At 40.4% G+C, this 14,596-nt stretch overlaps 1 protein-coding gene across 1 annotated transcript; it reads left to right on the forward strand.

The window, feature by feature from the left end:
- Positions 1–49: 49 nt before the first annotated feature.
- Positions 50–14,596, forward strand: LOC133532740 (zinc finger protein 502-like). The gene is made up of 10 exons (XM_061871524.1): positions 50–442; positions 742–849; positions 1,135–1,554; positions 3,487–3,575; positions 5,951–6,073; positions 7,491–7,601; positions 11,238–11,450; positions 11,841–11,952; positions 12,929–13,033; positions 14,359–14,596. Exons 1-10 carry the CDS (start codon positions 272–274, stop codon positions 14,503–14,505), a joined length of 1,599 nt encoding a protein of 532 aa, XP_061727508.1. The 5' UTR covers positions 50–271; the 3' UTR covers positions 14,506–14,596.

Below are 14,596 nucleotides of genomic sequence, written 5' to 3' on the forward strand. Positions count from 1 at the left end.
GTAGTTTCTTCATTACTTTTACAATACAATTAAAATAAATAGAATTGTATTATCTTGTATTTGAGCCGCCGGATTACAATGCAGAGAAACAAAACGTTTCGTCCGAAGCGCTTCATTTTACGCAAGTAATGTTTTCTTACAAGCCAAGTGCGGGCAAAAGTTTATTTTACCTTTTCTTTTTATTACCACATGTAATGGAATTATCCGAGATGTTGATTTTCTGTAGTCTGTCTCGTTGATATTTTAAGACAAAGTATATAATATTATAAAAATGGATGATATATCCCGTTTAAATATGCCAGGGTTTAGCGGAGGTCAAAATTCCTCGAGATCGATAACAGTACTAAATACCTGCATTTGTTGTTTGGCAGTAAATGTTCCACTTGTGAAACTAACAAATTGTAAACACGTAGAGTTCTTTGAATGTATCTTTGAATTTAAGGTAAATGAAGCATGTTTTAGTTATTAATTAACTTATTTTAGTAATAAGTAAAATTATGACATTACTCTATGAAAGACTCCGCTGCATTTTCGTTGTTTTTGATTGAATATACTAATGTCGTTGTAAATTGGTATCTCGCAATTTCAAGATGGCCTCTTTACACTAATGGAACCAAGTTTTCAATGTTTTCAATGCATTTTTTAATATAATACAATTAAATAAAATTTTAAATGTTAATTTTTGTAAACTGTATTAGTCTCTTTAAGTTTTGAGATAAATATACAATATTACAATTTCAGTTAGAGTATCCAGCAAGTCATGTCTGCTATGCATGTCACGGTACACTCAAGGATATTTACCAGTTCAAGAGGCAGGTGGAAAATAGTATTTCAAATCTTAACAAACAGGTAATGTAACTTCCAGGTTCGCTTTGTATTAAAAATGTATGAAGTGGAGACCAAAATAAACTAACTCCCAGGACTATAAATTTATCAGCCATAAAACAACCTTAAAGTTTCAAATTTGGAATTGAGTTTGGATTGCGTTTGCTGATCAGATATCATTTAGACATAAAGTGAGGGTTTAATTCAATGTATCTGCCTTTAACCATTGACATTATTGGCTGGCCAGACTATTTTTCCTGAGAATACTTGTAAAATAATGCCATATAATATTTTTCTTGTATTTTACAGGTTAAAAACTTAGATTGGCACAACACAAAACTTTCTAAACTCACACAAGGTGATATAGAAATATTCCACACACAGAACTCTGAGCCTATTGAAAAAGAGGTCATCAAACCAAGGAGGTATATGGAAATAAAAACAGAAATTAAAATCGAAGTTGAACAAGAATTCTCCGACCCAGAGAATGATGTTCCGTTATCTGAGATTAAAGAAAAAGAAAAGGATCCTAATACACCATTCTTTGTACACAAGCATCAAGGAAAGATTAAACTTGTCACGTTAAATGAAGAAGAAATGTGGGAAGAAAGGAGAAGAGAAGCAGCCAAGGAGAAATATTTGAAATTGATGTACAAATGTGAGAGTTGTATCGTCGGGTTTGACCATGAGCCAAGTTTGAAAGAACATATGGAGAAGAGACATACTGAGGTGAGCATATAAAATTACATTATAGAATAAATAAATAAAAACAATTAAAAGGACAAAAGAAGAAGGAAGATGGAGGATTAAGGAAAAGCAGTGGTGGCCGACTGGATATGACATCCGACTTTCAATCCGGAGGTCACAGGTTCAAATCCTGGCTCGTACCAATGAGTTTTTTCGGAACTTACGTACGAAATATCATTTGATATTTACCACTAGCTTTTCGGTGAAGGAAAACATCGTTAGGAAACCTGCATGCATCTGCGAAGAAAATTATGTGAAGTCCCCAATCCGCATTGGGCTAGCGTGGAGACTATAGCCCGAGCCCTCTAGTGCATGAGAGGAGGCCTGTGCCCCGCAGTGGGACGTATATAGGCTGAATTATTATTATTAATTTGAGAATTTTAGGTAAATAACTGCATCCGCTGACTGACAGCTCCTAAAATTACGTAAAAATCTCAAAAATCGAGGTCTCGTTCTCAACATTCATACAACATACTCCTCCAAAACTGTTTGTTGCTGATTTTGAATGCTAGGCATCCGTTTATTTGCCCGTTTTTAACGCTTTTTAAAGTAACTTAGTTGTTATAAAAACAAGGATATTAAAAATAAGTTTTTGGCAAAAATTTCATTTTTGGTACAAGTTTTTATCGCTGACTGTACTTTTCTTTCCACAGGCAAATTCTAAAAACCCCAAACACAATTAGGTTGCGTTGTTTTATCACAGAGTTCCTATGTCCACCTCTTGTCTCCATCATCAGATCAGCTCGATGGTACCATAATATTGCATTGTCACCCGACTTACATATGTATGCAAATTTTTTGCTCTATCGGAAACCGGGAAGTGGATCAAATTTAACTTGCAAGATTTGATTACAAACAGACAATGGTCAGGTGAAAGTAAATAAAAGCTTGTAAAAAGCAAAGCATACAGGCACAGGTACTGATAATATTGACCTCATATAAAAAAAATCATCGAGGGCTAAAATCCATCTTAATTACACTCCAAAAAGACGTTAGAAACCAAAAAGACGTTAGAAACCAAAAAGACGTTAGAAAAAAAAAAAAGACCAAACTTGATGTGATTGCATTCTTTCATTTATTAAATCAGTTTCCTGTCAGCATTTTAATAAACAGTCACAAAATTGTAGACGTATAAGTATCATTTTTTTCAGCTAAATCAGACAGTTCAAATACTTTCAACCTAAAGCTAAGGGCCACCCCACACTAGCGTCTCCCGAGCGTCGGCGTCACGTGAACTCTATAGCTGCTGCTCGACTGCGCAGCGACGCCATTTTCCATAACGCTATTAACGCTGACTAGACGACGCTGAAAAGACGCTAGTGTTGGGTGGACATACGGGTTATTGCCAAATGTTTCCACCAAGTGGTAAACACTGGGAACTACTGAGAAAAAAAATTCAAGGTAGTTACCATAAAATTGAATAGGTACAACAGAGAAAGAAATTCCCAGTTGTTAGCGCTGCTTAGGGATTAACCCAAAGAAGGTGTCTCAATATCACCAACAATATAAAAAAAATCGACCAAGTGTGAGTCGGATTCGCGCACGAAGGGTTCCGTACCATTATCTAAAAATCACGTTTTGTATGGGAGCCCCCTTAAATATTGATAATATTCTCTTTTTAGTATTTGTTGTTATAGCGGCAACAGAAATACATCATCTGTAGAAATTTCAACTGGCTAAGTATCACGGTTCATGAGATACAGCCTGGTGACAGACGGACGGACGGACGGACAGCGGAGTGTCAGTAATAGGGTCCCGTTTGACCCTTTGGGTACTGAACCCTAAAAACTACAAAAAAGTTCCATCTTTTCAAAAAGCTACATACAGCGTTTTAGTAGACGCGCAGTGCCATCTAGTGACAAAACTGATAAACATGTGAGTTTATTGATGTGCAGTTATTATATTTTTTTGCAGACAAGCGGAAGTTTTACATGTGCTATATGTAAGTCGGTGCTCATTTCTGTCGCGTCCTTCAAGGAACACATGAGACGCCACTACCGGAGGTGAGTGAAATAGATATGTAAACCGAACATTCTTTGCTCACATAAGTCAAAAGTCCACACCTCGACATTGGCAGTCTTCTGCGTCTGACTGAGTCATGGGTGTTTTTTATATATTTATATATTATATATATCGTTGTCTAAGTACCCTCAACACCAGCCTTATTGAGCTTACTGTGGGACTTGGACAATTTGTGTAATAATGTCCTATAATATTTATTTATTTATTTTATAGGGAGCGTGCATGAACTGTAGGAGGCAGCACAGGAGCCGTCAGGTTTTTGGCGCGAGGCGTAAATGTGATGTTTTTTGTTCCGATGTAGCCCACAAGATGGCAGAACCTACTATGCACAAGAAAACACGTAACGTGTACATGTGCATGTTTATGGTTCCGATTCAGGCCACAAGATGGCAGACCCTCCAACGCGCACGGTCCCTATATCAGTGAAAGAATTACGATCAAAGTGAAATGACGTTCTAAAAGTTTTAACCATGTGTCGAAAGATGGCAGTTAATTTACTGTGGCTATAAAATTTTCTTTGATTCTTACTGTATTTCAAATACTCTTTGATTTAAATATTTGTTGACAACCTTAGACAGATCGACCTAGCCCCAAAATAAGCAAAGCTTGTACTATGGGTACTACGGCAACGATATTTTTTTTTTTATACTACGTCGGTGGCAAACAAGCATACGGCCTGCCTGATGGTAAGCAGTCTCCGTAGCCTATGTACACCTGCAACTCCCGATAGATATACATAGACAACACCCATGACTCAAGAACAAATATCTGTGTTCATAACACAAATAAATTCCCTTACTGGGATTCGAACCCGGGACCATCGGCTTCATAGACAGGGTCACTACCTACTAGGCCAGACCGGCCGTCAAATAAAAAAAAAAATAGTTTTAAATGAATTTGCTCCTGTTTTTGCAAAATATGACAATACAACCACCTGCTGGGCTGCCTGAACAGAGGCTCGACTATGACTACTAAACTTGTATAATAAACTTTTCTCAAACTTGTAATGAAATGTTGACATGACTTACTTCAAATTAGGTCCGGAAATACTACATATCAGGTGCGATGTAAAGGAATTTCATACAGCCTTACACACCTAGGCCTGTAAGGCAACCTTCTTTTGTTTTTTAACGTCAAATATATATATATATATAAATATATTGTTATTTATTACTTTTTTTGGCCTGTACAATACTAACATACTCGTAGCTTAAGTGTTATGTAATTGGGAGAATCAACTTTTTAGCGTCACTCGTTGCCATGGTTACGGTTAGTTGTCCAGGGGACAAAAGTTCATTGAAATACTGATTTTATGGTACTTAAATGTATTAAACTTGCGTTTTTGTGGTCGTTATAACCAATGTCCATAATGGGCCCCCTACTAAGCATGTTAATAGAACGGCATACAACGTCTCTTCAAACAAACTGTGCCACTGTTGTCCCTTGGACAACGGGACAGGATAACAAAACAAAAAAAGTTGATTCACCCAATTATTATTAATACTCTATGGATTCTGTCTTAAATAAACAAATTTTATTTTTTTAAATAATGGCACCTCTTGGCATTCAACTATAAAAACCTATAAGCAAAACTCTGCCAATATGCTTTTTTCATTTTTTTGTATTTTTTCTTTTTTTTTCTTTTTTGTGTTTGTTAAATATTATTTCAGGGATTCAAAATGGAACAAAAATTTCATTATTGTTGCGCCCCATGCACTGATTAACCTATCACATTAGGACATGAAACAATCATCATCATCATCATCCTATTTTTTTTTTAATTATTTCATTGCAAGTTTGAGAAAAGCACTATACAAATCTCGACGGGAAACGGGGTTGCCGGCCGCGTCTCCGTATCCGCTCTCGCTACGCTCGGCCGTCTATATCTACTTGGCCTGCAACCCTTCGTTTCTCGTCCTCTATAGTAATGTACTATTTCACCACACTAGCTGGTAAAGGCCCTCTTGATTGTTCAAAAACGGATGAGAAAGTTGCAGTATATCCACATGTGTGGCAAAGTAATCAAATGCAAATTTTGAGTTGTTTCCTTATGTTGGCTGGTAGAATTTACATTTAAATGATGATTTTGACAGATAAATATTTAATAACATTCATTTTGGATTGATTTTGTTTGATATTTTACAGTTAGTATTTTCCTTGCGTTGGTGTGGTGAAAATTTTTGTGTTTCACTCGGTGGGCAAAATTTGTTTGACCCTCGTGCCTTGAAACCCTCGCAACGCTCAAGATGCCAATTTTGGAACCTTTCGCTTGCTCTGGTATCAATATTAGCACGAGAGGTTAAACAACAACTTTGCCCCCTTGTAAAACAAATAACTATTATTCCCTGCGCTCTAGGGTCGACTGTGGCGTGTGCGGGGCGCGATACAGTACGGTCATGTCTGCGCAGTCGCACTACGACAAAATACATGCGACTTCACCTTCTAAATACAAGTGCGAACAATGTGGGCATACTACGTCGTAAGTATATTGAAAGAAAAAACATTTATTTAATGCCATAACTTACCTACTACATAGAAAAAAAAAGATATGCAGACATGAAAAACATTGGACGCTAAACAAGCCCTTTATTTTCTACTCCTTTTTGCCTGACTATACGTACCTAAGTGTGCAAAAAACGATACGTGTCTGCTCTAGAGTCTAGAGCACTTTACTTTTTAAGTACGTTTTTAGGGTTCCGTACCCAAAGGGTAAAACGGACCCCTATTACTAAGACTCCGCTGTCCGCCCGTCTGTCACCAGGCTGTATCTCATGAACCATGATAGTTAGACAGTTGAAATTTTCATAGATGATGTATTTCTGTTGCCGCTATAACAACAAATACTAAAAAACAGAATAAAATAAATATTTAAGGAACCTCCCATACAACAAACGTATTTTTTTGCCGTTTTTATAGATGGTACGGAACCCTTCGTGCGCGAGTCCGACTTGCACATGGCCAGTTTTTTTTACTCTTTTACGATAAGCAATAAAATTTTGGTTTTAAATGGATTCGTTGTACAATTTCCATTCTGAAAATAACTCCCTATAAATAACAATATTTTTACCTTAATTGTTAATTCAAAGTACCCTCAAGAATTTCTACTCACGTTTATACTTAGCCGTGTTTTTGTAAATACGCATGTATTTTAATTTCTTCATATTCGAAATGAAAAGTAAAGTACATTGCTCCGAGCAATTATTAGGGTTGGCACAACTTGACGTTCCTTTGCGTGCACAACCACAGATAAGATAATTACGTGAATTGATAACCCTAAATACCCGAAAGGGATAGTTCCATAGATTAAAAAGGGACAACATGATTCGTCCCTGAATCGCTGTCAAACTTCGGTTTTGTAGGAAGTTTCCTTTCTGTACGGTAGTACTATTATTTATTCTGTGCCATGGTTAACAATCTACTATTTCTGCCCTGCGGGCGGAAAGCGTCAACTTTGCTCCCGCTGCGCTAAACGAAGTTGCCGCTTTCCGCCTCCGTCGAGCAGAAAAATAGTATACGCACCACGGGAGGAAACGTAGGACATTCCATCCCGCGTGTTTGCCACCCTCGCCTTCGGCTCGGGTTACAATTTTACACGCGGCACGCAGTTTCCTACTTTTCCTCCCTTGGGACACAAATAACTATTGTAGTTCGAAACAAAATATAAGCAATGGGGTTGGCCGGTCGAAGTATTAAACAGATGGCGCCATCATAGCTTGCCCTGTCAATCCCTAGAATTGTGTCAAATTCTTGTTATTTTTTTGGAATTTTGTGACCTGGATTCCAGTACTTTAAGCCAAATCTCATAGAACAAAACTAGAGACAGGGGCAAGCTATGATGGCGCCATCTATGCAAACCTTTGACAGTTGCCAACCCCATTATTATGTATGTTTGTCAGTTCGTACCGCGGCTTGCGCTACCATCGTGACACGCACAAGAAGGACAAAGTAAACTGCGACCAATGTGGGAAACACTTCGTGAACAATTCCGGCCTCAAAGTGCACATGTAGTAAGTATCCTTTATCTCTCAGGGAGTCTGATGTATCTATTCGATCTATGTATATACTTGGAGGATAAGGGACCGTGCGCGTTGGAGGGTCTGCCGTCTTGTGGAAATATAAACATGTACATTGACAATTCACGCCAAAGCAAGTGCTGCCATCTACCGTTCTCGTACGTTTTTTGTCCATACTCCATAGTAGGTTCTGCCATCTTGTGGGCTATTGGAAGGATAAACTTCACATTTACACCTCGCGCCAATCTGACGTCTCCTGTGCTGCCCCCTACAGTTCATGCTCCTTTCCGTTATTGAGTTAGCCGTAGCCTGCAGTGTAAATCGATTCCTCTGTATAGTTCTGAGCCCCCCCTTCATTCGACCTAATTTTATGATAAATAGTATTGTGTATAGTACAACTTGTTTATTTTTTTATTTTCGTTATAAATGTGAGGGATTCATAGGCAATGAAAATGCAGATGAACTTGCCAGAGCCGGATCCGCAAGTAACCACATAGGTCCGGAACCATTCGTGGGGCTCTCACAGGGAACCATTATAACGGCTATTAAAGACCACACTAGGACGAGACACCAAAAAGAATGGGACAGTCTGACGGGTCTAAAGCAATCAAAGCTCTTCATACAAGAAGTAGACTCCGGTTGGAGCAAAAAGCTATGGAAACTTAGCAGGAGTGCAATATATGTAAGCGCATGAACCACGTAAAACCAGTAATAAACTAGCTACAGAGCAGTACGGTTGTTTGCTTTCCGACCCCGCGACACACCATCTGGCGACGAGGATGGGATTGGGGAGCACGCGAGCAAGCCGCCTTCAACAACATTAAGCGCGAGCTCGCTAGCGACCGCGTACTGGCGCACTTTGACCCGGCGGCGCAAATATCGCTTTCAGTAGATGCTGGTCCGGCCGGTCTTGGCGCAGTCTTGGCTCACCTGGACAGCACAGGTCGCGAGCGCCCGATCGCGTATGCCTCCCGTACGTTAACGGTAAGTGAACGAAATTATAGCCAAATTCAAAAGGAGGCCACGGCGTTGATTTTCGGTATAAAACATTTTCATCAATATTTATATGGACGGCAAACTCCGTTTATATTAAAGACCGACCACAGGCCATTAGTTTCAATTTTTGGTAAAAAAAAATGGAATCTCGGTCACGGCCGCATTACGTTTGCAGCGATATGCAGTTTTGTTATCAGCCTATAACTATACAGTTCAGTATGTAAGCGGGAAAAATAATCAGGTGGCAGATTATTTCTCTCGCTCGCCCTTACAAGTGCAGAACGATACCGAACGGGAGCAAGACGGAAATAGGTTTTTTCTGTTCTTAGATACTGACGTAAAACCGGTTACGTTCGAGCAAATAAAACAAGCGACGGGCATTGATAAGGTGTTAAGAACAGTAATTAAATATATGAATCACGGGTGGCCTAGAAAGATCACTTGTAGGTCAATTTTACCTTATTTTCAATGTAAGGCCGATTTAGAGGTAATAGACGAATGCTTATTCCGAGGCCATAGAATAGTAATTCCTGGCGTTTTTCGAGAATCAATGTTAAATGCATTACATTCATCACATTTTGGGATCGTAAAAACAAAGAACGCAGCTCGCGGTAGAATATGGTGGCCGGGGATCGACGGCGACATCGAGCGCTGGGTCGGCGCATGCAGCGCGTGCGCCGCCGTGCAGCCCGCGCCCGCGCGCGCTCCGCCCGCGCCCTGGCCGCGCCCGCCCGGCCCTTGGCACCGCATACATATTGATTATATGTCTTTTGAGCAAAAGGATTACTTGATCGTGGTTGATGCTTTTTCTAAATGGCTGGAATGTATTTACATGGATAAAGGTACTTCGACTGCTGCCCTTATATTAAAACTTAAACATCTATTTTCAATATTCGGTATTCCGAAGGCGATAGTGTCTGATAATGATGTAAAGATCTGTTCAATGGAATTTAAAATGTTTTGTAAAGTAAACGGTATAGATTATATAACGTCCCCAATTTATCATCCTTGTAGTAATGGCCAAGCGGAGAACTCTGTAAAGACTTGTAAAAAAATGCTTAAATGTGTATTGCAAACAATGATGGGTGCAAGTCATTACGCCATACTGGAAAAATTGCTGGGTTCTCTGTTTGACTATAGAAATACCATTCATTGTGTAACAGGTCAAACACCGGCTCAATTAATGATTGGGAGAAATTTACGGTCTAGATTGGACCTTGTCTTACCGCAAAATAAGGTTGCTGACAGTTGTACTCTTGACAATGAATTAAAACGGCCGTGTCGGCATTTTCAGGTGGGAGAAACCGTATGGGCTAGGTGGTTCACGGCTAAAAAAGGTATTTGGAAGATAGGAACAATTGTTCGAATTAAAGGTAACAGAATGTGCGAGGTTATATTTACAGAATTCCAAGAAAAATGTTATAGGCATATAGACCAAATTCGTAAATATACTCCTCCGTATAGTGCTCAGGATCAAACTGTGCCATATGAACCGCCAAGCCCACACGCAGTTTTAGACGGTCCAACGGACACGGTTAGGGCAGTTCAAGTCCCGGCGGCGGCCGCGGCCGACCCCCCGGCGGCGCTAGCGTCGGAGGCCGCGAGCTCGGCCGATACTTCGCCACACTTATTTCCTCCGCCGCTGTCAAATACAGTGCAGACTTCAGAAAGTTCTGAAGGTCAAGGGGGTAGTGGATTTCAAGCTGAGGATGAGGAGTGGGCTGAAGCCTGCGAAGAGGGTGAAGGGGGTACGGTTAGTAACGTAATTACTGATGTTGAGCAGGACGTCCATCCAGCAGGGGTAGATGAGCCGGTGGGGCGTTCCAAAAGGCCCAAAAAGATTGTTAATTATAAGCCTTTCTTTTAATTATTGTTAATTATTTTTAAGTGTTACCTGCAATTGTTATATGTACAATTAATACTTGTGTATTGTTTCTAGGTTTCCGAATTAATGGTGGAGGGATGCAATATATGTAAGCGCATGAACCACGTAAAACCAGTAATAAACTAGCTACAGAGCAGTACGGTTGTTTGCTTTCCGACCCCGCGACACACCAAGGAGACAACTCCAAATTATAACAGGGGTGTTTACGGGCCATTATGGGGTCAAAGGGGTTTTGGCCAGGATGGGACACTCTGACAACACCGATTGTCGAATGTGTGGTGAAGAGGAAGAGACAGTAACATGTGTGAATGTCACGCCCTCGCCAGACAAAGAATGAAGGACTTTGGAACAGGCTATCTGGAACCAAAGGAATTCAAAAGGCTACCCATAAGCTCCATCATCCGACACATGGAAATGGTCAAAAAGGCTCTTGAGTAGCTAATGGGTCTTTCCTTAGGGGGCAACTACACAAAAGATCCCTATGGGTCGAACTATCCGCAAGGGCCCCCGGTAATTAGAAGATAAGATAAGATATGTGGTAGATATTTTTTCTTGGTTTCGTTCACTGTATAAAAATACACGTGAGGTCTCCTTTCCCCCCCCCCCCTTTCTCTCCCAAACGTCCCCAACATGATCGGTCGTGATTTTTTCGTGACCTATCGAACCTCGCGTGATTTGTGCACAAGCCCTTTCTCGTAGTGAATCGTTGTTAATAATTCAAGCTATTGTTATTATAATTTATTCTACAGCACAGTCCACAAAGTCTCCAACCGCACATACTCCTGCGACGCCTGCTCCAAAAGCTACCGGCAGCGCTCCGGCCTGCTGTCCCACGTGCTCGCGGCGCACGCGGCCCGCGGCGGCGCCTACTGCGCGCCGTGCCGCGCGCACTTCCGCACCGAACACAATCTCAAGCACCACCTCAATACGCACAGCAAACATACCAGTGAGAATGATAAAAAGTTAGTACAGTTGTACTCAAGGGCGTCGCTAGGGGGGCACAGGGGGCAGCTGCCCCCCGTAGAGAATAAAATTTTGTAACTAAATGTAGCCGGGGGGAAACGAGGGCGGATCCAGGGGGAAGGGGACAAACATTGGCCCTGGGTTAGGTCATGTTTCAATGTTTTATTTGAAAAAAAAAACTAGAAATTGACTAAGCGGACCTCCTCCACGTCCTTGAAATAACTTTTCTTAATGGAGAACGTGAAAGACTGGTTTTGTTTGCCGTGTATTTTCTTTATACTGATTTCATGGTTGCTGCAAAACATTAATTTGTCTATAATAAACTAAATATCATCGGTTCTACATATTTCTCTACGAATCTAAGTTATCGGATGCTGTTTTGTTTATAGATTCGTGTGTAGCGTGTGCGACGCGCGCTTCTTAACGAAGGGCCAGCTGAAGGAGCATGTCGATTGGGTGCACCTCAAAAATAACAAGCATAAGTGTGACGAGTGTAGTAAGGTATGTATACTCTGGCGAGACAACTTTGACATAAGTTTTTGGTAAAAAAAATATAATATGGTCAAGATGATGATACAATCAATGTTTATATGATATAGTCTAATTTCACGAATTTTCGAATGAAATGCCCGCATAAAAAGAGCAATATGATCTTTTGTACTATTGATTTTTTGTTTTTTGATTTTTTGTATGTTGTAGTTGTTTAGGTTGTCTGGAAGAGATCGCTTTTTAGCGATAAGACCGCCTGTTTACTGTGTACTGTTTCTGTATTGAGGTGTGCAATAAAGTATATTTGTATTGTATTGTATTGTTATTTGTGCAACAAGAGTGGACAGTTGTTTTTTTCTTGCGAGTGTTGATTTTGGGTCCTGAGTAAGCGAAACAGTCTATAATGGAATCACGAGCGAAGCGAGTGGTTCTAAGTTAAAATCTTGAGCGTAGCGAGGTACTAAAACACGAGATGTAAAACAACTTTGCTCTCGGGTGACACGTACAACTTTTCACCTCAGTAGTGAGAATATATTAAAGGTTAAAATTCAACATCAAGTAAAGTTAACAACATTTATTTACATTCATGAATGAAAGGCATCATCATTATGACGAAAGCTTGTCTCACTCCCTGGAGTGAGGAATGTTGCACTTTCGTCACTCCCCCTCCCCGGAGTGACGAAAGTAGGCTTGTTCGAGATGCTGAGGTAAAAATGTACTTTGCACAACAACTAATACTCATCGAGACAATTCTAACAAATCCAAACAACTAGGTTGCGTTGTTTTATAATGGAGTTCCTATGGCCACCTGTCTCCATCATCAGATCAGCTCGACGGGATATTGCATTGTCATACAACTTACATATAATGTATGTGAAGTATCAGCTCTATCGAATGATTTAGCTTGCAAGATTTGACCCGAACATACATACAAATATTGCAAGTTAAATAAAACTAAGTGTGCTTACAGAGTTGATATTTTGTTCAGGCATTCAAAAGCGGCACTAAGCTGAGACGGCACATAAACTACGTTCACGAGAAGAAGAGACCGCCGCGGAGTAAGATGTGCGACCACTGCGGCCGCGGGTTCACGGTTAGTATCATTAGGTACTAGAGGCAGACCAAGCTAAGTCGGCAGCGATTTTGATAGCCCAGCCTGTGCAAGTGTTAAGTAAACGTCATAGTTTCATGGAAGTGTAGCTATGGGGCTATTAAATAATATGCTGTAGTTTAACATTTATAAAGTTTATTATAGGTTAAACACAGTCCACAGAAGATAGTCAGTACAGTACGGAAGAAAGAAAATAGCACAGAACACCGTAGTAGAAGAAATACAGAAAAGTACACATAAAACGTAATTAAAATGCAAGCGAGAGCGATCGGCCTGCGCGCAGCCTCCCGGCGTCAAGTATCGGATATGACTGAGTTGGCTAGGAAAACCGAGCGCGCACGAATGCGCCCGAAGATTGGACCGTTACTTTTGGGTACAACGCGCGGCGCAGAAGCGCGGCGCGCAGGCAACTAACATTGACAACAAAAACTATTTAAACATATATGTGTTGCTGCAGAAGTTTGACGTTTAGAATAACACTTGCACTGTAGAATAGAATAGAATAGAAAGTTCTTTATTGTTTATCATTTTTGTTACATACAAATATGTCCGCAAAAGGGGTTGTGTCCTTATGTACTTTAAGATCTATACAATTTACAACTCGCAGGCAAGTGTTATAATATAACATACGTTAGTAATCATGTTATTGCACTTTTATTCTTTCATTATCTGTTATTCGAATTTTTATTTTAAAACATGTTCTTACTCTCACATATTTATTTCTATCTTATTTTGCTGACTTAATCTATTTCACCGATTCTATTGCTGTTCACCATCGGGTTGTATTGACCGTACTTAACGTATTGTGGACCAGGGTTCTCTAGTCCTGGGATGCACAAGTTATTAAGTTTGTCTAGCATGTCTCGATGTAAGTCATGAAGACTAAGATCCCATTGATCTTCCTCCAGTAAGTCTCGTAACATTTCTGTGGGTATTGAACGAGGAAACTTCCCGCAGCCTTAAGAGCCATGCGGTATTGCCTTTCAAGAGTTAAAAGGTTCGTCTTGCTTACTCGAGGGAGTAGTTACTGTCCGGGCTATCAAAATCGCTGCTCGCTCGCTGATAACTCAATGTTAAAGCCAAGCCGAACAACTTAAAACATTACATATCCTCATTCCGTGACGTTTAGAGAACATTTTCTTTTAATATTAATAATAATAATTCAACCTATATACGTCCCACTACTGGGCACAGGCCTCCTCTCATCCTCGAGAGGGCTCGGGTCCCCACGCTAGTCCAATGTGGATTGGGGACTTTTAATATTGGCGCTTAATAATATATATTAGATTTTTCTTATGTGTTTACAGACCATGGCGATCCTGCGTTCGCACATCCGCACACACACCGGTGAACGGCCGCACGCGTGCGCGCACTGCCCCGCCACCTTCGCGCACTCCGCCGCGCTGTACACGCACAACAAGCTGCTACACACACAGAAAACGACGTTAACTTGACTTGAGATAACTTTGTGAGGACGCGTTTAAAGCAGGATGGCCGTGTCAGATTGTGGTAGATATCACAGCGCCATCTGTTATTTTATTGAAG

The sequence above is a fragment of the Cydia pomonella genome, chromosome 27 (genome assembly GCF_033807575.1).
Source record: "Cydia pomonella isolate Wapato2018A chromosome 27, ilCydPomo1, whole genome shotgun sequence".
NCBI classification, from domain to species: Eukaryota; Metazoa; Arthropoda; class Insecta; order Lepidoptera; family Tortricidae; genus Cydia; species Cydia pomonella.

Coding starts and splice junctions, on each gene's coding strand:
- LOC133532740 (XM_061871524.1), top strand. CDS start 272: ATGGATGATATATCCCGTTTAAATATGCCAGGGTTTAGCGGAGGTCAA. Junction 443..741: donor AATGTATCTTTGAATTTAAG/GTAAATGAAGCA, acceptor TTACAATTTCAG/TTAGAGTATCCAGCAAGTCA. Junction 11,451..11,840: donor ACCAGTGAGAATGATAAAAA/GTTAGTACAGTT, acceptor TTTTGTTTATAG/ATTCGTGTGTAGCGTGTGCG.